The following is a 24872-nucleotide window of genomic DNA, read 5'->3' on the forward strand; positions in this document are numbered from 1 at the left end:
CAAGAAAGCAGGGGGTCAAGCCTTTGGGATTAGTTTGTGGTTAGCTAGATATCATAAATGGAGGAGAAAAAAAAAACTCGATTCTTCTATAATCTTTGGGATTAGTCACGGTTGTAAAAAAAGAAAGAAATTAAGATCAGATTAGGTCACGAGTAAAGAAGGCATATGTTCTGGATTGTACGGAAATTTCTTTGGGTGCGTATAATGTGAATTAAAGAATCACAAATAGGCTTTATTGGGCCTATTATACAATACAAGGTATCAGAAAGAAAAAATAAGGAATATGGTCACATTAATGGGCTTTATTGGGTCTAAAGCCTTGTCATAGCATTACTCTCCACGCCGCTGTCTAGTCACCCACCAACCAAACCTTGGCCAACACGTCCATAATATTTCATCCTCCCTCTTAATTTACTTAAATAGCCTCATCTTTCCTAATTTTATCAGGGAATATTCTCCTACACCTTAGACATATGCGTCTTTTCCAATCTAAAATATTGAGAGTATATTTTTATTTATATATGAGTGACCCCTGCGAGAGACAACGGCCACTGAACTCTCTCGATCTAATCTTTTAGCTCGCTCTCCATCGTCGTATCTGTGACTCTCGTGATCATCGTCTGAAAAAACTTGAGATAATGGCCAGAAAGTTCTTCGTCGGAGGCAACTGGAAATGCGTAAGTGATCAATCTTCTTTACCTAATATTTTGTGTACTTTGTTAGTTTTGTCACTGGTGGTCTCTCGTCCTTGATCCTTCCCCGATCAAATCAAAGAGATCGGAAAATCCCGATCTTAAGATCTAAGGTTTATTTTCACTGTTTGTAGCGATGGAACTTTGAATTCTAATGCATATGGTTTGGATTTGTCGATTCGATGTCGGATCTCAGTTTTTTTTTTTTTTTTTTTCAATTTTGAATACGATTGTTTCATCAATTGATATATCTCGTGTTCTAGCTTTGATGGATCTGTGTGTTAATTTTGTTGGGTTAACTATTTTAATATGTTAAGATGGATCATGCTCTTGTTCTTGTGAGAAAGATGCTTAATGTTTTTGTTCTGAAATTTTTAAATCTAATGTAGAACGGAACTGCTGAGGAGGTGAAGAAGATTGTGAACACTCTTAATGAAGCTCAAGTACCTTCACAGGATGTTGTAGGTGAGTGTAACATCTCCATTGCTTTGACGAGAATATATGGTTTTTTTGTTTTCCATGTCTATTGAACTTTAGGGATGTGATAGTGGAAAAAAATTTTGGGCATACAAGCAAACCTGTTTCAATGTGTATAGCTGTTATACAGTGATGCTGTGGGTTGATCAAATGTTTGGTGTTATCAGGAAGCATGATTGAATTGATCTAGTGTTTGTTGTTTATTCAAATTGTTCTTTATCATCTACTTGTGTTCCATCGTATTTATTATGGTTTGGAGTAATAATTTGATGGAAATTTTACCAATGCAGAGGTTGTGGTTAGCCCTCCATATGTTTTCCTTCCCCTGGTTAAGAGTACATTGAGGTCTGACTTTTATGTTGCGGCACAAAACTGTTGGGTTAAGAAAGGTGGTGCTTACACTGGTGAAGTGAGGTGAGATTCTCGTCACTGGTGTAGTATACTTTCAGCTCTTTTACCATTATTGCTTCATGCAGTAAAGATTTATGGTTTTGAAGATGAATATGATTGAGTTCAAAAGAAATCAATTCCTCCATCTGTTCTTCTTAGTTATATTGTTTCTTATAACAATTGAGTCACCCAAGTGATTAAGAAACAACAAATAGTTGATAGTAAGACCATGATTGGAGACCTGCCTCAGGTGTATAATAATCTACCTGTCTATTGGAGGCTTTCATAGGAAGAAGATATATAGTCTCTGGTGTCTGTACTTCCTGCTTAATATTTCCTGCTCTTATGCGTTTTGTAATTTTTGTGTGCAGCGCTGAGATGCTTGTGAACTTGGACATCCCATGGGTTATCCTTGGTCACTCTGAAAGGAGGGCAATCCTTAATGAATCAAACGAGGTTGGTGACTTTTTCCTTGACGAAATAAAATTTTGAAGTACTACTCAAATCAGCTTTTGAATCCATGATTTTGGTTTTTGACCTCTATCCTACATTTGTAGTTTGTCGGAGACAAGGTTGCCTATGCACTTGCTCAAGGTTTGAAAGTGATTGCTTGTGTTGGTGAGACTCTTGAGGAGCGGGAAGCTGGGTCGACCATGGATGTTGTGGCTGCCCAGACCAAAGCTATCGCTGGTATGTATACTGTCAAATACTTTTATCTCTTTTTGCTATCTGATTTTGTTCTCGTTGACAGTGAGACCTGATATGATGATAGACTTGATAGTGATTCCCTTTTCTACTCACTATACTCCCTTTGTGTGAGATTCAAACCACACAGAAATATTTGTTGTCTAAAAAACTCCTTTTTGTTGGTAATGGCAGATCGGGTGTCAAACTGGTCAAATGTTGTCATAGCCTATGAGCCAGTGTGGGCCATTGGAACCGGAAAGGTCGCTAGCCCAGCTCAAGCTCAAGAAGTAAGTGGTTCTCGATGCGCATTAGCACTTTAACGTTTTGCATATATGGTCATGATTTGATAGGAAAACCAATACTGTTTTCCTTACGAGAGCTTGTTTCGTTTATGAACAGGTACATGATGAGCTTAGGAAATGGCTGGCCAAGAACGTGAGTGCTGATGTTGCTGCTACAACCCGCATCATTTATGGAGGTAGATGATAACACTAATTTTAATTAAACACCCCTGTATAGTTTTCTATGTTACTTAGCTTGGTTATGTAAATTATTATCAGGATCCGTCAATGGTGGTAACTGCAAGGAGCTAGGTGGTCAGGCCGATGTTGATGGTTTCTTGGTCGGTGGTGCTTCTCTAAAGGTACATATATTATGGTTTCCCTTGTAATGATATATTCGTTTGTTTCTATCAACACCATGTCTAATGTTTTCATTCTTGGTTTTGCAGCCTGAGTTTATCGACATCATTAAGGCTGCAGAGGTGAAAAAAAGCGCTTAATGAGTTCATTAAGGAGTTTGAAAATCCTTTACTTTTCCATTCTCAACTCTGAAAAAATGAATAAGTTGATATTATGATACATTTTGCTTCAGTTGTATTTGGCAACAAACGTTTCTCTCTTACTATATTGTTTTGAGAACGCAGCAATCATTTTCATCGCCATTTATTTAGCTGTCAACTTTGCAAATCTCTTTTTTTCATAATCTTCCTAAGAGAAATTGTCTTTTGTGTTCATAACCTCTCGGGCGTTTCGATTAAATAAATATGTGATTCATAGTTTTTATCAATCAAACACTATTTCTACTGTCGGCTGGATCATAAACCAATTTACCATCGTGTTGAACAAATATTTTAATAATAAGTTATTTGTTCCTCCATTTTAGACCTTGGTATTTTGTTATTTTTGTTCCTCAAGTGTCAACCGCTGAGGAAATTACTTTACTTGTTAAATGAATGATGAGGATTGAGGAGAGTACAGGATAAGTGGGAAATGACTTTATTTTTCCTTTTATCGCTTTTGCCTATTGGTCTATCAATTTTGACATTTTAGCTTTTTGAACACTATTATTTTCAACTTTATTGTCGTCATCATGAAAAATGTCCAACACTAGGAAATACTATCATGTAGAGAGAGTAAAAAAAAAGAAATGAAATTCCATGGAGAAACTCATTATTAGGAATGTCAATGTTTGTAGAAAACTAGAAAACACAATGCTTATGTAATTTGAGTAAAACGGCTCAGTGGAACTAAAGTGATAATGTAAAAGAGACGGATAATAAGTCCAAAATAATTAAATAAGAGCTCCCGTATGTCAGAATTGTTCAAAACATTTATTAAAAAATTGGGCTCAATATGATGAAAATGTATATGGATCTTGACCCGACCACGAAAATCCAACTAGTGCCAATAAAACTCCCGCAATATGTGACTTAGCTGCAAATGTGATAACGTATTATCTCCCAAGTCAACCCACATTTCTGGTGGTTTATATTTTATTTATTTCTGAGTAATATTTAAACATTTAGGGATTGAAAATTTATGAGTATTATATTATTTAGTTGACCTTAGACTTATTTGCGTAACGAGAAAACAATTGTGACCTTAGAAAAGGAACTTTGACTAAGTCATCGATCATTTCGGCAATGGAGTAATTTTGGGTCCGTATGACGTTTAAGTTTTTTTGTAATTTTTTCTCTGTTTAAATTCAATATTTTGCTCTGTTTTAAGAACTTGCATTTATCGATTTTTTTGTAAACTACTTTAAGAAACTCATGTCCCATCCCATGATCCTAAATTTAATTAATGGTTAATTACATTATACACAAGTAGTCAAGTATATTCTTTTTCTGACAACTCTTATTTTTCTTACCTACTTGTATAGACTTAAATTTATTTCCTAGTTAATTATACTAAACATAAGTAGATATTTTTCTTTTGGCGAAAAAAAAAAAAATAGATATTTTTCTTAGTTCGTACAAATCTTATTTTTCTTACCTACTTGTATAAACCTTGTTGAACTTTGACAAGGTTGAATTTTGCTTTTGTATACGTTTCTATCAGACCACTATTACTAAACCCGAATCTGTCTCATCATTCCACACCCAAAGCATATAACTCGGAAATATCTATGATTACAATTTACTACATGAATATCTATCATTTTCGACAAAACTTTCTCTCTTTTTTCTTTTGCATCCAACCCCACCACGGCAAATTCAGGCCAGTAAAAGATTACAAAATCTCATGACCATCTGACTCAGTTGTCATATCTATCAAAGACGTTATTTAGTGATCTTTTTGCACGTTAAGCTCAAATCATTAAATTAATATGACTAATTTATTTTAGAACTCGCTTCCATCAACTACAACCCCAAAAAAAATTTCTTCTGGTCAAAAATATCACTTTTTGTCTGAATTCGTTTTTTTTTTGGACAAGAAAAAGACCTTTCTTCTTCCTTCGGTTGCCTCAAGTACCATCTCATCAACAACATCTATCTTCTCTTTCTCTCATCCTCTCTCTTCTTCAGTGTATACTTTTTTCACATCTCTTTCTCTTTTTTCTCTTTATTGTTTAGCTTTAATGAGTTTTATCTGACAGAATCTGCTCTACCCAAAAACAGCAAAAGAAGCAATTCATTGTCAGAAAAAGAAGGGCCAAAAAACGATCTTCTTCATCATTCTACTAAATGGGTTCTTGTCTCAGTTCTCGTGTTCTTAGTACGTTCTCTACAACTAAAACTTTTTTCTTCATCTCCCATTTTTGTGTTTTTCTTGCATGTGTATCTCTTCAAATCCGTGATCTTTTTGGTTAATTAATAATGGGTTTTAAGAAAAGGAATGGAATTTGCAAGAATCTTGTTCCCGTGATCTAACTAACTAAAAAAGTTTTCCCCTTTTTTTTTGTGTGCTCTCAATTTTGACTCTGGTCAACGCTTTTGTGTTTGTGCAGATAAGAGTAGTAGTGGTCTCGATGATCTTCATCTCTCGAGCTGTAAATCTTCATCATCAGCTGCAGCTCATAAGACAGAAGGAGAGATTCTTAGCTCAACGAGCGTTAAAAGCTTTAGCTTTAATGAACTTAAACTAGCAACCAGAAACTTTAGATCGGCCTCTGTTGTTGGAGAAGGTGGCTTTGGTTGTGTCTTTAGAGGTTGGCTTGATGAGACTACTCTTACTCCTACCAAATCTAGTTCCGGTCTTGTAATTGCTGTTAAGCGACTTAACCCTGATGGTTTTCAAGGTCACCGAGAATGGCTGGTACAACACTTGTTCTTATGTTTGATTTATGATACTCTGTGTTTTTGTGTGTGTTGGCTCTGATTCTGATCTTTTGTGTTTTTTTTTTGTTGGTTGGGATACAGACGGAGATCAACTACTTGGGGCAGTTAAGTCACCCGAATTTGGTTAAGTTGATTGGTTATTGCTTGGAAGATGAACAACGGCTTCTTGTGTATGAGTTTATGCACAAGGGTAGTCTCGAGAATCATCTGTTTGCAAGTGAGTCGTTGATCTAGTTCTTGATAACAATCCGTGTTTTATGAGACTTGTTTGTTCTTACGTTTGAATGGTTTTTTGAAGATGGAAATCGGGATTTTAAGCCCCTCTCTTGGATTCTACGGATTAAGGTTGCACTTGATGCAGCGAAAGGTCTTGCATTTCTTCATAGCGATCCCGTCAAAGTCATATACCGAGACATTAAGGCGTCAAACATCTTGCTAGACTCGGTATTCTGCTCTTTCGAAAAACCTTCAAGTCTACTTGTTGTCTTTATCAAAGACTTGAAGATTCTGACTTTTGTTTTTCAAACACCAGGACTTCAACGCAAAGCTTTCAGACTTTGGGTTAGCGAGAGACGGTCCAATGGGAGAGACAAGCTATGTTAGTACTAGGGTCATGGGTACATTCGGGTACGCAGCTCCTGAGTACGTCTCAACAGGTAAATTCTACACTCGGATGTAAACTGTCACTAAGATATGATACAAGCAAAATGGTTGGATAACAAAATGTTTGCACGAATGTGAATTTGAAGATAGCAACTACTACATTTATGTGGTTAAAGTCACATGCTATGTGCCTAAAAGAGTGGTTAGTAGCTAGTTTCGTTCTCTCATCTTTCTATCTTTTTCAGGTCACTTGAATGCTAGAAGCGACGTGTACAGTTTCGGGGTTGTTCTGCTAGAACTACTATGTGGAAGGCAAGCACTGGACCATAACCGCCCGGCCAAGGAGCAAAACCTTGTAGATTGGGCTCGACCTTACCTCACAAGCAGGCGAAAGGTTCTACTAATTGTGGACACTCGGCTCAACTCACAGTACAAACCCGAAGGGGCCGTGAGACTGGCAAGCATTGCTGTGCAGTGCCTCTCATTCGAACCCAAATCACGCCCGACCATGGACCAAGTGGTTCGAGCCTTGATACAGCTGCAAGACAGCGTGGTTAAACCGGGTCTACATAAACCGGCCAATGTTGACCCGGTTAAGGTTAAGGATACCAAGAAACTTGTGGGATTGAAAACAGAAGACAAGTACCAGAGAAACGGTTTAAACAAAAAACCCGTTGGATTGTAGTAGGTAGGGAAATATAAGGTTACTGGTTAGGTACTCTTCATGTCTTCTTCTTGTGTATTGTAATATTGTGTGAAGTGATTTTCTACACTGCTTATAGTTTTGCTCCTGAAAATATTGATTTAGAGATATTTGTTTCTTTCTCTCTATATTTTGGTGATATATGCCAAAATGTGGTACAGATCAATTCCACTCTCTTGTAACATTTTAGTTTACTATATATGTAACTAATTTCTGTCAAATTGATATGTTTAGTGAATATGAATTATTAGAGTTGATGATTCAATTATCTGCTATCTAAAAATAGACAGAATACTAGAATAGTACAACAAACACATAATGCAACATAACTATCAATTCCGAAGTCCCCAAAATACCATAAATATCAAATTCCATGAACATTGCCACTAACCAAATAAATATTAAATCTTAGGTTGATTAAGCCAACATGGATCTGAGTTAGATCAAAGTAACCCTTGAAATAAATAAGTTTGGTGAGGTGAATTGTGTTTTGAAAACCTGAAATTGACTTAGCAGTGAAATTTTTTTGACTATGTTGAATGGTTGATTAAGGGTTACTTTGTTTTTTTTTTTGTCGGCCAATTTATCTATTAGATAAAGAAATATAGTACAAAAACGTTTAGAAATACATTTAACAGACCCAAGAAACAACCATAGGAGAATTTTTTAGCCTAGCTTCTTTTGCTAATCTATCAGCAAGAACATTAAATTGACGCGGGATAAACTTAAAGTGATAGAAATCTTCAGCCATAGCAAGGATATCCTCCAAATACGCTTGGATCTCTATATGGCCAGAATTAGGTTCATTGTGCTGCTCTGCTTGTTCAAGATAATGAAAAAGAGTAGATGAATCACCACAAAGAGTGACATTGCGATAATTCAGTCTCCTGAGTTGCAGCAAGGCTTCCCGTAAGGCAAGGGCTTCCGCTTCAATAGCTGAGCTAGTAGGTTCAAGTGAAGAAAAGCCTTGAAGTATATTTCTATGCTGAGCATCAAATAGAGCCCATCCAATGCCTGCTTTGCTTTCAGGATTAATCCAGGACCCATCTGTGCAACAATAAAATTGAGAGTCAACATGTAAGGGGGCAGTAAATGGAGGAGATGCCTTGTGCAGCTTGGGTTGTAAATAATTAGTATTATTTGAGTCAGTCCACAAGCGCCAATCTAAAAGACCTTTGTGAATAATGTCTGGAATAGGCCAACGTTTGCTATTGAAAAGCAAATCCTTCCATATACGCCATCCAATATAAGGGAAGAGAAGGTCTTTTGACTTTTCCTTTGCCTTAGGAGCCAACAGGTCTTGCACTATATCAAAAAGAGAATGTGACTCAGTGTACTGACCTGATGGAATAGATAGGGGTCATAAAGTTTAAAGGTTACTAAAGCTGTATTCTTTTTCCACAACTTTTTACTGTTTCTCTAATTGTCAATCAACAATCTTACCTTTTTTCTGTTTAAAAAAGAAATATATACGCCATATGGAAAATGCGAAAAAAGGAAAATCACAATAAGGTCAAGCCCATTTAATAAATGGGCCAAGCTCTCGGATCAAAAGAAAAATAAAAATAAAAATAATCAAGTCTTCTTCTCTCTTCTCTGATCTCTCATAAGAGCTTAGGGTTCACTTTAGATCTGTCTTTGAACAATTTTCTTGACTATCTTCTCTCTGCTACTCTCAAGTGACCAAGCAACTCCGTCGCAGGTAAATTCCTGAGCTTCTCTTTTGAAAATTCCCCAATCCTCCGATCGTTAACCCTAATTTCCTTACTGTTTCTCCAAGAAACATGTTTTTCTTTTGACGAATTTGAAGATCTTGCGTTGAGAAATTCGTTTGTTTGTTTGGTAGGTGATGAGGAGATACAGTCCGCCTTATTACAGTCCTCCGAGGAGAGGATACGGTGGTCGAGGTAGAAGTCCTCCTCCTCCTCCACGACGTGGATATGGTGGGGGTGGTGGTGGTGGTGGACGTAGAGGATCTAGCCATGGAAGTCTCTTGGTTCGTAACATTCCTCTTGATTGCAGGTAAATTCTCTTTCTTTGGTTTAAAGTTTGGATTTTTTTTTAGTTTTATCTTTGAAGATTTCATTGGTTTGTTGATTTTGTTGCTTTTCTTGGTTTGGTTTTGCAGACCTGAAGAGCTTCGTGTGCCCTTTGAGAGGTTTGGACCTGTGAGAGATGTCTATATCCCCAGAGACTATTACTCCGGGTGAGCCTATTCTTTCCTTCTCCATGTCCTTATCTTGTACTGCAAAAAGGGTCTCTTTTGAGTTTTGAATCTTTGTAGATAGACTAGTTATGTGATGGTTAGCATATGATTCTTTTTTTCCTGTAGAATTTGCTTTGTTTACGATTGAAATGCTGTCTAAACACTTTGCTGCTTCATATTCAATGCTGAACCATTTGTTATAAAAAGAGTGTTCATAAGTCGCCAACTTGTGCACAAAGTGAGGAAAAATACAAATGACATATGAGTTTGAGTTTTGATTTTGATTTTGACGCAAGCTGTGCGTGTAACTTTTTTTTGTTTGTTATACACTCCACTTTTTGATCGAGCTAAGTTCTCGAGGTGAGAAGAGACCCTTTTGGTTGAGTTCTCGATTTTTTTTTCAGAGCTTTTTGTTTTGGAGTTCTTTTTTTCATAGTAAATTAAACATTCCACTGATTTCCCAGGGGGTATGTTGGCTTGAAGTTAAAACAAGACCAAGCCCCACATTTGATGAAGGCCTCATGATAAAATCTTAACTTAAGGATATTAAGGGTCATTTCAAATCAAGAATGTTTTGTTTGGAAGCAAGTTATAAGTGAAGCATGTTTTGTTTGGAAGGAAGTAATAAGTGAAGAATATTTTGTTTGGAAGCAAGTAATATGTGAAGAATGTTTTGTTTGGAAGCAAGTAGTAAGTGAAGAATGTCTATATGGAAGCAGTAATAAGTGAAGCATGTTCTTATGAAGCTATACAATAAATTACTCAAAACTTTAGAAGTTTGTTGGGGAAGGCGACTTGAAGAGAACTTAAGTTTGAGATCAAGTTCTGCTTATTTTTACAAGATCTCTGCTTTTCTTAGAAGTTCTCACACGATGACACTTACTTAGAAGTTCTCTGAAGCTATAGACTGTAGGCTGATTTTTCTGGTAATTCTAGATTATCTGGTGTTTTGTGCATTTGCTATCAACCATCAACCACTTGGAATGATAAGCTTCTGATGAATGATGCAGGGAACCGAGGGGGTTTGCTTTTGTTGAGTTTGTTGATGCATATGATGCTGGGGAGGCTCAAAGAAGCATGAACAGGAGAATTTTTGCCGGTAGAGAGATAACTGTGGTTGTTGCTTCAGAGTCTAGGAAAAGGCCTGAAGAGATGCGTGTGAAGACTAGGACTCGTAGTAGGTAAGTTGCTATATTTCTGATTGCTTAAGCAAAGAAGTTATAAATCAAATCTCTCTTCGTGATTAATGCTCTGCAAGTTATCTATCATTTATAAAAAAAAGTTGAGAAGGAAATAATTGATGAGTTGTCTCAATTTTTCAGGGAACCTTCAGGCTCCAGAGGTCGTTCTCATGGTTAGTAATTTCTCTTTTGTTATGCACATGTTATGTTCTATACCAGCAAAGATTCCACATATATGAGCACAGCTAGATTGTAACGCACTTGTTTATATACACAGCTTGAGTATGTCTATGGTTTTTTGTTCTCAGGACGGTCTCGTTCACGTTCAATCTCTCGATCACGTTCTCCTCGTCGTCCATCAGATTCTAGAAGCAGATACCGATCAAGGTAATATTTATTCTTCATCACACATACCTTGCCATCACTGTCAAGTCAACAAAATGTATATATGATTTTACATAACGATGTTACAGGTCTTACTCTCCTGCACCAAGACGAAGAGGAGCAGACTATTCAGCATCTCCGAGGAGAAGGCAAGAGGAACGTCCACGATCACCACCAAGAGGTCCTCCTCGTGGAGAAGAAGATGGAAAATACAGTCGCAGGTCCTATTCCCCTGGCTATGAAGGTGCTACTGCTGCTCCAGATCGGGACAGAAATGGAGACAATGAGATCAGAGAGTAAGTGAAACATTGTTTCTGATTTTAGTTTGCCCATGAGGATTGTGTCTAATGTTTTTGTGTTTGGACATTGGTCATTTTAGAAAACCGGGCTATGAAGCAGAGGATAGACTTCGTGGTGGAAGAGCAGTTTCAAGGTCGCCATCAGGATCCAGGTCCAGGTCTGTGGAGGTATCTCCAAGATGAAACATGTGTCAAGAAGCCGACCAAAACATTGTGCAACGCTTTATGGGTTTTGCCTCTGTTGTTTCTCTAGTAGTGGTCTCTGTGTCTTTAAAAACTCCCGAGTTTGGTTTGTTAAAAAGATAGTCGTCGTGTGATGTGATGTTACTTGAAATCGTACTCTGTTTGTGGGTCTTATTTTGAAGTTGTATGAAGATTGGTTATGCTTTTGATGTGAGAAACGTTTAAAACCCACAATGGTCGAGTAGTCAAGTCTTCTCTCGTATGGTCAAGATCGAGAACTTCAACTTTTTTTTGTTCCCGAGCAGCCTTTGCAAATCCTATAGGAATAGTCAGGTCTAAGAATTTCTGAGAAGAAGAGGGATTAAAAAGACTCCATCTAGAAGAAGCCATAATGATGTTTTCTTGGGTCTAGTTTGATCAAAGGTCCAAAGACTTTTTTATTGGTTCGTATACATATTTTCAAGCAGCCAATCGACTTTCCTTAAAATCAAATAAAGGTAAAATGGTCATTTAGCTTAGTTGACCAGACCAAAAACTTTAGGTTTTGCCTCCTCTTAACATACATAATAAATGGTTTGGTTTGGTTTGATCAAGTCTTGGAACCACGACGCAGGTTATGTTTGAATATTGGAAAAGAATAAATAAGAATAGTAAAAATCATTATGTGAACGAGAAAGTCTGCGTGTTCTTGCTTCTGTATTTAAAGACTTTGTCTGACACATCCACTTCATCAATAGTTTCTCTTTCTTCTTCTCCTTCTTCTTTTTCTTTAAGAAACAATACAAACCCCAAAAACTTACAAAAAATAACTCTACAGAGATGGCTGTTGGAATCCTTGAGGTTAGCCTGATCAGTGGCAAAGGTCTTAAGCGCTCTGATTTTCTTGGTAATAATCTCCATATTCTCTCAGATTTGGTATCCTTTCATAATTTAAAAACCCTTTTTTCTTGGTTTTTACTTACTTTTTTTTTTTTTGGTTTGGTTTGAGTTTAGGCAAGATAGATCCATATGTTGAGATCCAATACAAAGGCCAAACCCGCAAAAGTAGCGTTGCTAAAGGTAATTAACTTTCTAATTCTCTTCTCTCCATATTTCCGAATCTCTATCAGCTTTATTCGGCTTTTTAGTTTGACTTCTTTTTTTTTTTTTTTTCGTTTTATGTGAGAGACTATTTCTCCAATTTCATTTTCTATTTACTCGTTCTTTAGAAATAAAACGCCCACATGCTGGTGTAAGTTGATGGTTGTACATAAAAATAATAATAGTTGCAACTGGCATCCATAGGTTTTTCAATTTCAATTATCCCCATAGCCATTACATGCTAGCTTAGACTAACACTATTTTTTTCTTATAGTTATTTCTAGTAAAATTAAAATTTCGTAATGGTAATAATACTATTTTATATTGAGACATTTTGTGGTAGCTTGTAAGTTTCTTTTCTTGTATGGTTTAAATCTTGACAAAATGATGTGTGTGGAATCTGTGGATAGAGCTTTCTTCTGAAAGTAGTCATCTCATTTAGTGTGATATTGTCTGGCCAACCTCATTTTTAACTAATCATCAATACACCAAACTTCATTTATTTAACTAATTAGGACTCACAATAATAACTTCTTGTTTACTAGCTATAAGAAATAATAATTTCATTTCCTATAAAAATGGGCAGTGAAATGTGATATAAACAATCCTATACCTTAGTGATGTTTTACTGAAGAAAATAAATAGTGTATTAGTAGTCAGATATTGACTGAACTTTGTTTGTTACTTAAATGAAGAAGATGGAGGTAGAAATCCGACATGGAATGATAAATTGAGATGGAGAGCAGAGTTTCCTGGCTCCGGCGCCGATTACAAACTCATTGTCAAAGTCATGGATCATGATACTTTCTCCTCTGACGATTTCATCGGCGAAGCCACGTACGTTTATCATATCATGATAGCCTAAACTATAAATAACTGAAATCGAAAAGAAAAAAAAGGATATGGACTAATCTTGATTAATGGAAATGAAAAAAATAGGGTACATGTGAAAGAGCTATTGGAAATGGGAGTGGAGAAGGGAACGGCCGAGCTAAGGCCTACCAAGTACAACATTGTTGACTCTGATCTCTCCTTTGTCGGCGAGCTTCTCATCGGAGTTTCTTACTCTCTTTTGGTTAGTTCTTTCTCTTTCTTTCTTACTTCTTCTTTTTTAACTAAAGTTTATTTACCCTCTCACTGAATTAAACTTTTCTTTTGTTGGGAATTTGCAGCAAGACAGGGGAATGGATGGAGAACAGTTTGGAGGATGGAAGCATAGCCAAGTTGATTAGTTTCGTTTCTTAAAACTGCTGATTTTATCTTCTTCTTTAATCTTTAGTGTCAACATCATTAAGATATTCATAAGTACCAAAAATATTAAAATCAAAATGTATCATGATTTGTTGGTTGTGGGGAATCTCCTTGATTTATAGTAAGAGCATGTGTATGAAATCTCATTGTATTTATAATTTATATTATACAGAAATGTATCAAAATAATGTTATAAAATTGCTAACATTTCCACAAAGTGACAAAAAAAATTCCCCAGATCAACTGGCTGACGAAGACGGCTCAACCATGAAATTAGCTATCCTGTTCAACAGGTTTAAACCAAACACCGTTTCTTCGCAATTGATCTTGACTGTTATATTCAGAACTTCGGTGCATTTGCCTTCGACTGTGATAGTAATCAAAAGAGGGATCTCACTGCTCAAGATTTTGCTGCTGAATCTTAATCGCAGACCAGTTGCATCTTCGAGTGAGTTTGCAACTGGTAAATCCACGGATACAAGGTGTAGATTTGAGTTGCTAAGCACCTTTAGTGTTATACACTCGCAGATGCTGAGAAATTTGTCTTTCCCATTCTCCATTCTTGAATCTTTAACATGATCGTCAAAAGTACACCTACCAAAAGTGAAGAGAACCCAGGTTAGGGAATCATTATGCGAAATGAAAATGATCTTTCTGAAATTTTTTTGTGCACAAAGTATAAGTCGAAGTTTCTTATACATCAACCTCAAATTTAAGTAGAGAAAGCAGCTAACCTTCGACTATACTCAAACATTCCAGGTAATCGAGATTCTGTGGCTAAGAATTCCTCGATACTCATTGAAAATGGTTTCACAAGGTATCCAAGATCAGGTCGTAACTTGACAGGAACCTCCTTTCCATTGTAATGTAAGGTTAACCTCATGGGAAGCAGGTGGTGATGAAACCGAACCTGGATAAGCCTCTTTGCGCTCTGACGTGGTTCAAGGCAGCTGATTTCCTCCATTGGAATTAGAGTTGGCACATTGTTGTAAGATGCACTGCAGGGTTTTCCAAAAAAGAAATGAGATAATCTGAGAAAAAAAAGATAATGGCTTTCTACCAGAACTAATTCCTTGCAAGATTCAGAATGAAAACTTGTGTAATATAACATGTAGTTAGGCACTTTCATGTGGACTAAGCGATAGATGGATTAGGCAAGAAACGGGTTTTCTAAATCAATTGCGTATAAAGATATCAAACTTACTTTGCTTTACCAACCAAAGTCTGTTCAGAAGAGTCTGCTACCTTCATCGATTCTTCATCTTCCAAATTCACCTCCAGGATAGGTTCAGCAGAACTGTTCTCAAACAGAACTTCTACGCAAACATGTAATGGAGATACAGTAGAGACTTCAGATAAAAAGGTATAGCCTACCTTCAAGCCACTGCCATTTCCAGGGTCTAAGAGACTATAGCTTTTAGGCTTCACTCGGCTTCCTATATCACCAATGGATATCTTCGCATAAGAGCTCTGATTACTATTTAATGCAGATGGAGTTTGGTTTGATGTACTAGGCTGATCATCTAACCACAAATCCAGGGCCTTTTTGGACCTTAGTTCTTCTTGGTCAGCGGAAACAGAAGTCTCTGAAATTTGAATTAAAGGAGCAGCTGGATCATTGACACCATTAGACACTGTTCTTTCATCACCGTCACTGCTGCAATCTGAACCAATAGAAGATTCAGAGTCATAATCAGAGGAGCCATCGTCATCCACTGTTTCAGATGATTCCCGAGAATCATCTAAATCAGCTGCGGCCTCTCTTTGTCTGTCTAAATCTGACAGCTGGTCTTGTTCTTCAAAAACAAAACTGCAGGGCTTTGGAAGAGGTTCGTATCCAGGGGCTGCATGAAGAACTATCTGTGATAGAGATCCAGGAAGATAAAAACGATTGTGCAGGGCTAAAGGTGAAAAAGGTGTCAGTTTTCTTCCAAAGACATGTTCCACAACATGCGTAGCAATATGTTCTTGTGATGCAACACTGTCTTCTGCTGGCTTATGACAAGCTAATTTGGATGACAGCAGTTTCTTGAGGAAACGAGTTCGATCACGAACATCATAGCTTAAGTCACATTCACCCAATTCAAACACATAAATCACAACCCTTTTCAACATCTGAAAGTCGTCAGCCTCTGCACTTTTTAGAACCTGCAATTACGACGAGAATTCGAAAATTACTTGAAATATCTTTTTCCTGTAGTGAGACGTGGAAAGGTAAAATTACTCATTGGCACGAGCAATAAAGATTTTCATAGCATACCTAAGAGATTTCACAGGACAGAAAATCCATAGGATGAAATGTTATCATTAGTGAAGAAATAGAGCTGATTGTTTCAGAGAGGTGATAAATTTGTTCAAATAGCAGAAATGTAGATGTACTTTTTCATTTAATCATATAGCCTTTCTTTCAATGGGGTGGATGAAGAAATATAATACTATGGAACTCAGAATAAGAATTTTTGAGGCAACGCTATACCTTAGCAGTAGTATTGAGAATCTGAAGTTTTGTCTCTGATGCCTCTGATTTAAAGCTCCATGCAAGGTACTTGGTTATTGTGGTAAGCATCTTAGGAATGATATGACCCAAAGAGCAGTAGACCCCCACCATCCAAATAATAATTGCACGAGCAGCAGCTACCTTGATTGAATCCAGACTACGAAACAGCTGAATTAAAACCTTCAAACAACCAAAATGAACAAGAAAAAAATCAATACGTTATTGAAAATAAATGTTCTTTTTTTTTTTTGGCAAACAAATTGAAAATAAATGTTCGAAAGAGTTATTTTTGAGATCATTGCAGTAGGTGCTAAGCATTTGTTTTGAAAATGGTGCGAATTATATGTGCAGTCAGTGAAGGAGATGTGTATACTTTCTCATGACGAAGGGGATCTCGCTCTATGATAGTCTGAATCGACATCACGGCTTGCACCAACACTCCAGCTTCTCCATCCACTGACTCAAAATCGCCAGCAAAAGATTCTGCAACAATGTGAGAGCTACTTCAACTGAACTGCCAAATAGGTTAACTAATGAATGCAAGTGAAATAAAGCAGAACTGACCCTGTCGAACTAGTGCTAATAATCCATCAAGACATGTAGTTGGAATTGTTGGCAGTCTTTTTGCACACAAACCAATTGCTGCAACTGTATCAGCCGCAAATCTCCTGTCTGGATCTTTAACATAATCCTGAAAAAAGCTCACAGTTAAAAAATCAGTCATGCACACATCATCTTGGCCATAAATTACTGTACACGGACAAAGATGACAATGCTTCTGTAACAACACTTAGAAGTGCTTATTTATCATACTGGAAGGTCAAATGATCACACAAACTTTCCAGAATGAACCAAAAAAGTTTATAATCGAATTTTAAGGATAAAGTAGTACCTCAAACTCTCTCAAAATTGAAGAGATAGATGAAGTGGTAGCAACGAGAGAAAGCATTTCCAGCTTGTATGCTTTAACTTGATATGCATCTGAGGAACAAATAAAGAAAGTTTCGAAGTGTGGAGCAAAGAGAGAAGGGACTGCTTTGGCAAAAACTAGGATGTTGCAGAGGACCTGCCACAAATATGAATAAGATAATGTTCAGAGAGCATATTTCCTCAAGACTACACAGCATGTATGGAATGGATTAACCAGTTAAACATTGGTGGGGGAAATAATAGAATGTTACCACATATTTGGAGGCGCTGGATGACCTAAGCAAAAACAAGAGCGGTTTAACAATTTTCTTAACCTCTTCCAGAGGCGCCATAATCCATTGAACGCCAGCTGCTGCTAGTACAACCGCACTGTTATTACTCCATAGCAATGGGGATGTACACTGAAGCAGGATCTTAACATCTTCATTATGTGCAATAGATGTGGTCTCTTTGCTATCGAAAGCAGATGACACTGTATCGGTGTAACTAGATCTTGATAGATACTCATCTGGACCTTCAATGTAACATTTAGATACAAGGCTGACCAGATTAACATCAAATGAATCACTTTTACCACCATCTTCTTCTTTATCCAATGTAAGATCTCTGCCTAGGCCATCCTTCTCACATAAGCCATTACTATCCATACCATGTAGGGACAACATCAAAGATTCCCGTACAAGTCCATGCCTAGCAACCACATAGCGCAAAAGAGTTCCTATGAGTAATATCTGACCCCACTCTTCTACGTCAGGAAGAATCTGGCACAACTTCTTATAGTTCTTTCCAATCAGTTTGAAGTTATTTGGACAGATGGAGGTGAATGCCGCTGCCGCAGCTCCAACTACTCCTGGAGAATGGTCATTCAACAGTATCCCAACTAGCTGCAACAAGGTTAATCGTTTCAATGAAAAATCCCTAAGCCCTAGAACATCAAAAACATAATACCTACCCTCATTTTCAAACACTAGACTATGAATAAACAGAAACTTGACAAGATATTCAAATCCTAGTGCCCATCTATATACATAGCATAGTAAAAAAAGTATTTGAACTACCAACGGGAAGCATGAGTTATACAACAACTAAAAGATATAGACAGGACAAACCTCTTCAATCGCAGAAGCATGTTCTTCCAGCCGCAAATCATGCAACTTCGGAAGAGCATTTGCAGCATATTTCCGGACATAAACCGCTGGATCCCTAGCACATTTACCCACAGCTGCGAGTGCAATAGGTGCAATAACATGTAAGCGAATCCCCGCCATTGTACGAAGTGCCCAAGCCCTAACCAATGGATTTGGATCCCCCAAGTCCTTCTGAAAATAGTTGATCGACAGCAACGCTTCATTTGGACGCCTACATAATCAATAGAAGCTAATAATGTAGATGCACAAACAAAAGTAAACACAATTTAGAGAAATACACAAAAGACTTAAGCAGATTTCGGATTCACATACTTTTCTGCATATTGTAGCAAATACAAGTAAACAAGCTTCTTCACTTCCGATGACTGCGACGCCACATTCTTCACCACCTGCCATTAAAATTCGTCCAAAACTGTTTCAAAATCGGAGCAGCGAAAATTCTTCTCTCACCCGGTCAATTCGAAACAAAATTATCAAAAGGGATCAAATCAAATAAGACAAACACCTGAGGGAAGAAATTGGAGACATCAGAGCCCTGAGCGATAAGAGCAAGGAGACGCTTAAGAGCTTCACATTTCTCAGATTCGAACTTGCTATCGAGAAGTGGAGCAATGTTGACGTCTTCCGGATCATCATAAAGATGAGCGTCAGTGCCGATCCGGTGCACCACAGCTGAAGCTTTGCTTAGAGTCTCCGACGTCGAACCAAACTTATTGAACATTTGAAGTTTCCGATCAAATCCAATTCCGAAATTCAGAGGAAAAAAACTTTCAGCTGTAAACAAGGAGACGATGAAACGAACTTTTCAGAAGAGAAGCCTTGTGTTTGGATGATGGAATAGCTTTGTCCAGAACCTGCATTGGAGTAAACCCGTAGTGGATAAACCGGATCTTACTAAGCAGATCCTAAACCGAATAAAGCCCATCAAGAATGGGCTCATAATAAAACCCTAAACCCATCTTTATATTTATATGCTTAAGTCGCCGTCTTCTTCATCAGATTTTCTCCTGCAAATGCTTTCCCTGAAAATGAATCTGGAATTTTTTTTTTTTTTTTGAAATTTAAAATATTGGTGGGTGATGATTAAAAAGAGAGAGGCTTGAGTGGGGAGTGTGAACAAAACTCTCATGGGATGAAGAAAAAAAAAAGCCCAAATCGAAATCGAAGGAGAAATAACATTTGATTAATGTTTTTTTTCCCTTTTTATGATTTAGGGTTCTTTCTTTCATCCCTATCCCTCGATGACGGTCCTTCCAAGTTACACTTGATATGAGCCCTTTTACTATATACTTTCGTTTAATTGTTGTGTTGGATTTGGTGTTCTTAACCTAAATCAGTAAATCTGTTCCAGGGAAGAAAAAAATATTATAACTTTAAACGAAGCAAAAGATAATGTCGGTTAATCTATATAATTCAAAAAATTTGAAGAATTGAATTAAATTATACTAGATGACAACAAAATGGTTAATTAATTTTGAGAGTAACTGGATCATATGGCAAAACTGAAACACCAATTGGATATGAGTTTACTAAAGAGAACATAACACAAAAGGATTTGCAATTTGATTCAGACCATAATCAAATGTGTTGCCGTTGCATCATTTTGACATGTTATAACTTACATAACACAATCACCCTATTGGTAAGGATGAGGATAAAGAGTTTTAGGGTACTTAATCAGAATCCTTGCGTTTTCTTCCGAGTATTGAAGCTCTCTGGAATCTAGGTCCACCTGTTCTCCACTTCTTGAAGGCTGTCATTGACAAATGTGCTGCTTCATACACTTCAAAAATATCACAGAAACAAAAATAGATTGTTAATTTTGGTACAAGCTTGAGATGGTTAACACTAAATTCACTACCATGGATGGAGTTCAAAACAAAAAGGCTTACAGTTTGTTTCTTCTTTTGTTAAGAACGACAGGTACTTGGAAGCTGTTATGTGAGCTGCTGTGTATACTTTTGTTAGTGCCTCTTTGTATCTGATCTTAAACGCAGTGGATAGCAAGATCCCAAGTGTTCTATCCGTAACCCTGTTTAGACCAAAAACCAGTATGATTACCACAACAAAGATTTGAACAAATAATTTACTTTATCAAGACACTGTAATAATCTAGTTTTCATGCTCAATCCACGGTGAAATCTTTCTAAAAGAGCTATCTTTCGCAAGGATTAGAAATTGACACCAGAAAAAACCGACTTTTGTTCTTAAAACCAAGAGATAATACAACAACAAAATGAAGGGGAGGTAAGTGGACGAAGTCATAAAGGAACTCACAGTGGCTCTAACTTGCATCCGAATTCATAAAAATAAGGACAGCGAGATCTAAGATCGACGTATGCTGCATCAGCCTGAACTTCAAGCCTCGTCCTGCATAAAACAAACAAAGCCATGAAAAGACTGCTACAGGGCAAAAGAAGCAAATGCTTAAAAGGCCAATCTGAAATTTTAATTTAAACATTTCACGGAGGCAGAAGAAAGAAAGAAAGAAAGAGAAGCAAATTGACAAACTAGATTTTTTCGACATTTATACTCCATTCTATAAAATACATAATGCCAAGATTACAGTAAAGCTACAGAATGCTTACTTTTGGTCGAAGCAGGGAGGAAGGTTTATGGTAACAGCTTGTCTCAAGTGCAACTCATGAGCAAGCCAGAAGGGTAGTTCAACTTTAGAGCCTTGTTCAGCCTGTTACATAAAAATCATATCAGAAAGGAAAATATGAAATAGCCATTACAAATTTTGCACCGGGAATGAGAACACTAACACAATTTGTTTCTGCACTTGGATCAATAGTCACTCCGTTTGCTGTTTTGTGGAATAAAACCGGTACAAACTAAAACAAGGTAAGATCAGCTTTCTAATTTAATAAGAGAGCCTCAAGCAAAGCTATTGGAGAAGAAAGGTGACCTCTTCCTCTATAAGTATGTCATCAATGTCAAAGTACTTGGCCATCCCCTAAGGCTGATTCCACACCACCTTACCCTTGAGATTAAATTCGCGGTCTGTGAGAGTTAAAAGCAAACCATAAGAGCACTCAGAAACCAACCTCTTAATAGATTGCCATTGAAATTGCCAGACTCAAATCTGGGATTCCAGATTTACAAACAATTCAACAACTAGAGAGTTTAGAACAGTGACAGAGAAGTCCAAATGCCCAAAACCTCTCCAATAGCTAACACAATGGCGGTTAAATCTATTCAATTCAGCAAGTGAATTTGTACACTAAACAGTAAAAACCTAGTTCAAAGTCAATTCTGATTCTTAGGGAAATAAGGATTTCTACATTCACAAGGATCAATTCCATGGAACAGTTTGATTCTGACAAAGCTAGGTAAGTTTGTACAATAGAACGAGAAACGAATTAGGTCTACCGATTGAAATCGACGCAAACCTTAGGGAAATGGGGAAAAACTTACACAAGAGGAACACTTACAAAAGCACAATTTGTTGAAGAGCAAAATCGAAGAAGCTTGCGTTGGAGGAATCAATTGCGAGAGAGAGAACTCGGGTCACTCAGCTTACCGGATCAAATTTTATAGGATCAGTGTGTCAATTGAAAAAAAAAACTATTATCAAGTGGAAATGAATTGGTGGGAAATAAAACTCTAGAAAAAGATTTCTAAAATATATTTTAGTGTGAAAATAATTAAATTTAAGTTTGTGATTTTTTTGGTTTTACATTTTCTTAAATCAAAGCAAATTCATACTTGATATACATTAATCAATTTGCATATTAATCAAACTAAATCGATTCAACTTGATAGATTTTAAACAAAAAAAGATATAAATTAATTTTAGTTGAATGTTATATAACTCATTTACATGCCAATGTCTTCGAATATATAAGCTTCATGGTACTACTCAAGATACTGTAGTCAATGTGACAATATCATAACACACTCAGTGTTTATAACTTACTCGAGAAAGATTTGCATACAAGTAAGATCGTTGTGTTACCATATTGAATATATGATTTAAAGTTAATATTGTAGCCAAATTTTTCATACTAACAGAAGAAATGTAGTATAAGTAAATGGTAAATTATATAATGAAATTTGACATTACAAGCAAGCCATATAATTTTAAGAGCTGCGGGCTGTTTACAACTTTTTCAACAGCCACTTCAGTTTCTCTTTTCTCACACTGCCCTATATATATTACCACACCACCTCCCAATTACACTCCAAATCACAGAAAAAAAGAGTAATAGAAAATATAAAGTCAAAGATGTTCAAATTGAAAGTGGAGCTTCTTTTTGTGTCTACCACTTTGAATGTTTCGATATCCTCATTTTCACTTTAGACCCTGAAATTCTTTCCGACAAAGGTTTGTCCAAACTGCCAGTTCGAAGGAGCGATGTTCCATGAAGTAGAGGTTCTACGGTCACTGGTTGTGACACGGAAGGAAAGTGACTGACCAACGAGAACAGCATTAGACTGCCAGTTCTGTCCCCAGTTCCTAGTTAAACTCATCCAACCAGTCTTTGAACCTTTCACGCTCGTCCTCAGGATATCTCCTGCTCCGGCCACATTCGTGATCAGCACCAAGTTGAAGTAACGGTGACCGTTGATCGTGAACCTTATCCCTCCACTCTTCCTACATGCCACCCTATAGAAAACCCACATTTCTCAACCTTATCAAGTTGATTCATTGCAACTTCTTTACGAATAGGAAGCTATATATAGGAATGTTTAATCCTTATAAATCAAACGATCGTATCGAAAAAAAGAAAAAAATTATTATTAGTAGTTTTTTACCATCATTCCATAATTAGATATGTTAAGTATACCTGCGGTAAGAGATGGGGACAATGCCGGCACGATACTCAGCGATCTTGAGGAAAACGGGCATGGCGAGGTCGAAATGAGAGCGTGGCGGGTTGCACCATCCGCCATTGTCGCTAGGCTGGGCTAAGTTTGGAGGGCAAAAGTTGGTTGCGGTTACGAAGACAGAAGGATTACCCGGGTGACACCATTTAGGATCATTAACACATTTGATTTCGAAGCATGCGCCGCAGCTTTGGCCACTGTTGAACAACGCTGTGCTCAGGGCCGCCGTGTTTGTTCCGTATCCTTGACTGTACAGATTCCCGTATCCACACGCGCCACCTAAAATAACAACAACAAAAACAAAAGTAAATGAAAGGAAAAAACAGAGAGCTCTGTTTTAGAGAGTTGGTATGTATGGTACGGTTCTTGAAATATGTGTTTTAGGAGAGTGAACTGACCCATTGTTCCGGAAGCATCGTTGCCACCATAGAAAGTGGCGTGAGCGGTTTGCCAAGAGCCGCCTGAGTAGACGCCAGGGATTCCGGCGTCGGTGAAGCTCAAGAGGAGAAAGAGTGGGAATATGGTTAAGAGAATCATTTGATTGATTGCCATTTTGGTGAATATTTGTGATTGAAATTCAGAAATGATAAGAAGATTGTTAGACTAGAAGGCTAAGTGAGGAACTTGAGGATGGTGGAAAATACACTTGTGAAGATCGCTATTTATATTGGTGGAGAAAACTCCAAAGTTAGAGAAAGAGATAGTATTGACCGAAATTAGTATTTTCTACACAATTATTTAGAAAATAGATGGTGAAAATATAGGTTTATAACCGTCTGTATTTTTTGGCAATTATATGAGATCATAGTAGTCTTTTATCCGATAAACTCTGGGATCTATTAACAATATAATATGAGATTAACTTCAAATTAAAATAGTTAATTGGAAAATGTCCAACCACGTACGAAATTGAATCTACTGCTAATATGTTATTGATAAAAATCATTGATACAATATAAACTAACAAATAATTAGTTCGTTCTTGAAGCAACGATGATGAAATAGCGAAACAACGTAATCGAGAAAATATTTGAGTTGACATCATATCATGTTGTTGACTTTGTCTTTTTTTAGTGTTCATAAAATAATTTCAAAGTTCTACGAAAAATCTGCATATGTATAATCTCTGCAATGGTTAAACAAAAGTTAATGTTTTGACACTTCAAATTAATACATTGATACTTAGGTATATACGCCGTACGCAGTACGTCTACATAGCCAACTTTTGTCATGCATGATGCATTATTTATACAAATCGAGTTAATTATTACTTTCATGATAAATATATATCATAAATTTCTATCATAAATATATATCAATAAAATGCAAATCAAACTAGAAGCATATGAAAAAAATACAATAGAACCATATATAACTGATATTTAGAAAAATATGTACAACTAGTCAACTACTATACAAATGATTATGAAAATGTTAATATCCAATTCATTGGGATAGTTTTTATAATTAAAAATAAAATAAAATAATCATATGTGGGAAAATACTCAAATAGAAGTGAGTGAAGCATGAGATGGAAATTAAAAAAGAGGAAAACAGTTAGGGGCGATGACGGTGGAAGAGCATTAACGACATTTGGTGATGACAAAGCATATCTATGCACCAACCAGATCTTGTATATCTGCCCCGTCACCCAAACCAAGCAAAAAATGTACATACGTGTTATGTTATTTAATCAAAGTTTATAGCTAGCTTCTCGTGGTTACATATTTTTCTTTCTTTTTTGGTAGATATGATAATGTGAAATA

At 36.8% G+C, this 24872-nt stretch overlaps 7 protein-coding genes across 9 annotated transcripts; 4 read left to right on the top strand and 3 right to left on the bottom strand.

Annotated features, from left to right (window-relative positions):
• The first annotated feature begins 304 nt into the window (after positions 1-304).
• LOC9314102 (triosephosphate isomerase, cytosolic) lies at positions 305-3227 on the top strand. Its single transcript, XM_002876256.2, has 9 exons — positions 305-677; positions 1082-1157; positions 1460-1583; positions 1931-2015; positions 2117-2249; positions 2439-2533; positions 2646-2724; positions 2807-2889; positions 2977-3227. The coding sequence occupies exons 1-9, from the start codon at positions 639-641 to the stop codon at positions 3025-3027; spliced, it is 765 nt and encodes a 254-aa protein (XP_002876302.1). The 5' UTR covers positions 305-638; the 3' UTR covers positions 3028-3227.
• A 1620-nt stretch (positions 3228-4847) lies between these two features.
• LOC9312371 (probable serine/threonine-protein kinase PBL1) lies at positions 4848-7335 on the top strand. The gene is made up of 6 exons (XM_021024362.1): positions 4848-5245; positions 5478-5785; positions 5890-6025; positions 6107-6252; positions 6341-6464; positions 6657-7335. The coding sequence occupies exons 1-6, from the start codon at positions 5215-5217 to the stop codon at positions 7094-7096; spliced, it is 1185 nt and encodes a 394-aa protein (XP_020880021.1). The 5' UTR covers positions 4848-5214; the 3' UTR covers positions 7097-7335.
• A 1365-nt stretch (positions 7336-8700) lies between these two features.
• On the top strand, positions 8701-11598 carry LOC9312372 (serine/arginine-rich SC35-like splicing factor SCL30). The gene is made up of 8 exons (XM_021024363.1): positions 8701-8816; positions 8961-9136; positions 9243-9320; positions 10331-10501; positions 10643-10674; positions 10810-10888; positions 10975-11181; positions 11265-11598. The coding sequence occupies exons 2-8, from the start codon at positions 8964-8966 to the stop codon at positions 11365-11367; spliced, it is 843 nt and encodes a 280-aa protein (XP_020880022.1). The 5' UTR covers positions 8701-8816; positions 8961-8963; the 3' UTR covers positions 11368-11598.
• A 418-nt stretch (positions 11599-12016) lies between these two features.
• On the top strand, positions 12017-13839 carry LOC9312373 (elicitor-responsive protein 1). Of its 2 annotated transcripts, none has more exons than XM_021024367.1 (5): positions 12017-12253; positions 12361-12426; positions 13146-13284; positions 13387-13522; positions 13620-13839. In XM_021024367.1, exons 1-5 carry the CDS (start codon positions 12187-12189, stop codon positions 13677-13679), a joined length of 468 nt encoding a protein of 155 aa, XP_020880026.1. In that variant the 5' UTR covers positions 12017-12186; the 3' UTR covers positions 13680-13839. The 2 variants fall into 2 exon arrangements, with proteins under 2 accessions (XP_020880026.1, XP_002876305.1); XM_002876259.2 differs by having other exon boundaries at positions 12020-12253; positions 13143-13284.
• Positions 13831-19254, bottom strand: LOC9312374 (AP3-complex subunit beta-A). The gene is made up of 11 exons (XM_002877988.2): positions 18779-19254; positions 18586-18662; positions 18235-18484; positions 17377-18009; positions 17088-17261; positions 16760-16886; positions 16569-16678; positions 16175-16375; positions 14903-15846; positions 14433-14696; positions 13831-14292 (listed from the first exon to the last, which is right to left on the bottom strand). Exons 1-11 carry the CDS (start codon positions 18992-18994, stop codon positions 13938-13940), a joined length of 3351 nt encoding a protein of 1116 aa, XP_002878034.1. The 5' UTR covers positions 18995-19254; the 3' UTR covers positions 13831-13937.
• A 522-nt stretch (positions 19255-19776) lies between these two features.
• On the bottom strand, positions 19777-21846 carry LOC9314103 (DNA replication complex GINS protein PSF3). 2 transcript variants are annotated; one of them, XM_021024366.1, is made up of 7 exons: positions 21694-21846; positions 21185-21279; positions 21042-21110; positions 20862-20962; positions 20551-20643; positions 20166-20305; positions 19777-20056 (listed from the first exon to the last, which is right to left on the bottom strand). In XM_021024366.1, exons 2-7 carry the CDS (start codon positions 21227-21229, stop codon positions 19947-19949), a joined length of 558 nt encoding a protein of 185 aa, XP_020880025.1. In that variant the 5' UTR covers positions 21230-21279; positions 21694-21846; the 3' UTR covers positions 19777-19946. The 2 variants fall into 2 exon arrangements, with proteins under 2 accessions (XP_020880025.1, XP_020880024.1); XM_021024365.1 differs by having other exon boundaries at positions 21711-21845.
• Positions 21847-22296: 450 nt separating this feature from the next.
• LOC9314104 (expansin-A16) lies at positions 22297-23798 on the bottom strand. Its single transcript, XM_002877990.2, has 3 exons — positions 23505-23798; positions 23067-23385; positions 22297-22885 (listed from the first exon to the last, which is right to left on the bottom strand). The coding sequence occupies exons 1-3, from the start codon at positions 23656-23658 to the stop codon at positions 22576-22578; spliced, it is 783 nt and encodes a 260-aa protein (XP_002878036.1). The 5' UTR covers positions 23659-23798; the 3' UTR covers positions 22297-22575.
• Between the last annotated feature and the right edge of the window lie 1074 nt (positions 23799-24872).

This window comes from Arabidopsis lyrata (assembly GCF_000004255.2).
Source record: "Arabidopsis lyrata subsp. lyrata unplaced genomic scaffold ARALYscaffold_5, whole genome shotgun sequence".
Taxonomy (NCBI): Eukaryota; Viridiplantae; Streptophyta; class Magnoliopsida; order Brassicales; family Brassicaceae; genus Arabidopsis; species Arabidopsis lyrata.

Excerpts from the sequence above, each read along its gene's own strand:
- LOC9314102 (XM_002876256.2), top strand. The coding sequence starts at position 639 with ATGGCCAGAAAGTTCTTCGTCGGAGGCAACTGGAAATGC. Across the intron at positions 2,534-2,645 it reads GCCCAGCTCAAGCTCAAGAA|GTACATGATGAGCTTAGGAA; the intron begins GTAAGTGGTTCT and ends GTTTATGAACAG. Across the intron at positions 2,890-2,976 it reads TCGGTGGTGCTTCTCTAAAG|CCTGAGTTTATCGACATCAT; the intron begins GTACATATATTA and ends TTGGTTTTGCAG.
- LOC9312371 (XM_021024362.1), top strand. The coding sequence starts at position 5,215 with ATGGGTTCTTGTCTCAGTTCTCGTGTTCTTA. Across the intron at positions 5,246-5,477 it reads TCTCAGTTCTCGTGTTCTTA|ATAAGAGTAGTAGTGGTCTC; the intron begins GTACGTTCTCTA and ends GTGTTTGTGCAG. Across the intron at positions 6,026-6,106 it reads CGAGAATCATCTGTTTGCAA|ATGGAAATCGGGATTTTAAG; the intron begins GTGAGTCGTTGA and ends GGTTTTTTGAAG.
- LOC9312372 (XM_021024363.1), top strand. The coding sequence starts at position 8,964 with ATGAGGAGATACAGTCCGCCTTATTACAGTCCTCCGAGGAGAGGATAC. Across the intron at positions 9,321-10,330 it reads CCCAGAGACTATTACTCCGG|GGAACCGAGGGGGTTTGCTT; the intron begins GTGAGCCTATTC and ends TGAATGATGCAG. Across the intron at positions 10,675-10,809 it reads CTCCAGAGGTCGTTCTCATG|GACGGTCTCGTTCACGTTCA; the intron begins GTTAGTAATTTC and ends TTTTGTTCTCAG.
- LOC9312373 (XM_002876259.2), top strand. The coding sequence starts at position 12,187 with ATGGCTGTTGGAATCCTTGAGGTTAGCCTGATCAGTGGCAAAGGTCTT. Across the intron at positions 12,427-13,142 it reads CAAAAGTAGCGTTGCTAAAG|AAGATGGAGGTAGAAATCCG; the intron begins GTAATTAACTTT and ends ACTTAAATGAAG. Across the intron at positions 13,285-13,386 it reads GATTTCATCGGCGAAGCCAC|GGTACATGTGAAAGAGCTAT; the intron begins GTACGTTTATCA and ends TGAAAAAAATAG.
- LOC9312374 (XM_002877988.2), bottom strand. The coding sequence starts at position 18,994 with ATGTTCAATAAGTTTGGTTCGACGTCGGAGACTCTAAGCAAAGCTTCA. Across the intron at positions 16,679-16,759 it reads ATTAGCACTAGTTCGACAGG|AATCTTTTGCTGGCGATTTT; the intron begins GTCAGTTCTGCT and ends ACATTGTTGCAG. Across the intron at positions 14,697-14,902 it reads ACTTTGGTTGGTAAAGCAAA|TGCATCTTACAACAATGTGC; the intron begins GTAAGTTTGATA and ends AAAACCCTGCAG.
- LOC9314103 (XM_021024366.1), bottom strand. The coding sequence starts at position 21,229 with ATGGCCAAGTACTTTGACATTGATGACATACTTATAGAGGAAGAG. Across the intron at positions 20,306-20,550 it reads GGATGCAAGTTAGAGCCACT|GGTTACGGATAGAACACTTG; the intron begins GTGAGTTCCTTT and ends TGGTCTAAACAG. Across the intron at positions 20,057-20,165 it reads AACAAAAGAAGAAACAAACT|TGTATGAAGCAGCACATTTG; the intron begins GTAAGCCTTTTT and ends ATATTTTTGAAG.
- LOC9314104 (XM_002877990.2), bottom strand. The coding sequence starts at position 23,658 with ATGGCAATCAATCAAATGATTCTCTTAACCATATTCCCACTCTTTCTC. Across the intron at positions 23,386-23,504 it reads CGATGCTTCCGGAACAATGG|GTGGCGCGTGTGGATACGGG; the intron begins GTCAGTTCACTC and ends TTGTTATTTTAG. Across the intron at positions 22,886-23,066 it reads GTCCCCATCTCTTACCGCAG|GGTGGCATGTAGGAAGAGTG; the intron begins GTATACTTAACA and ends GGTTTTCTATAG.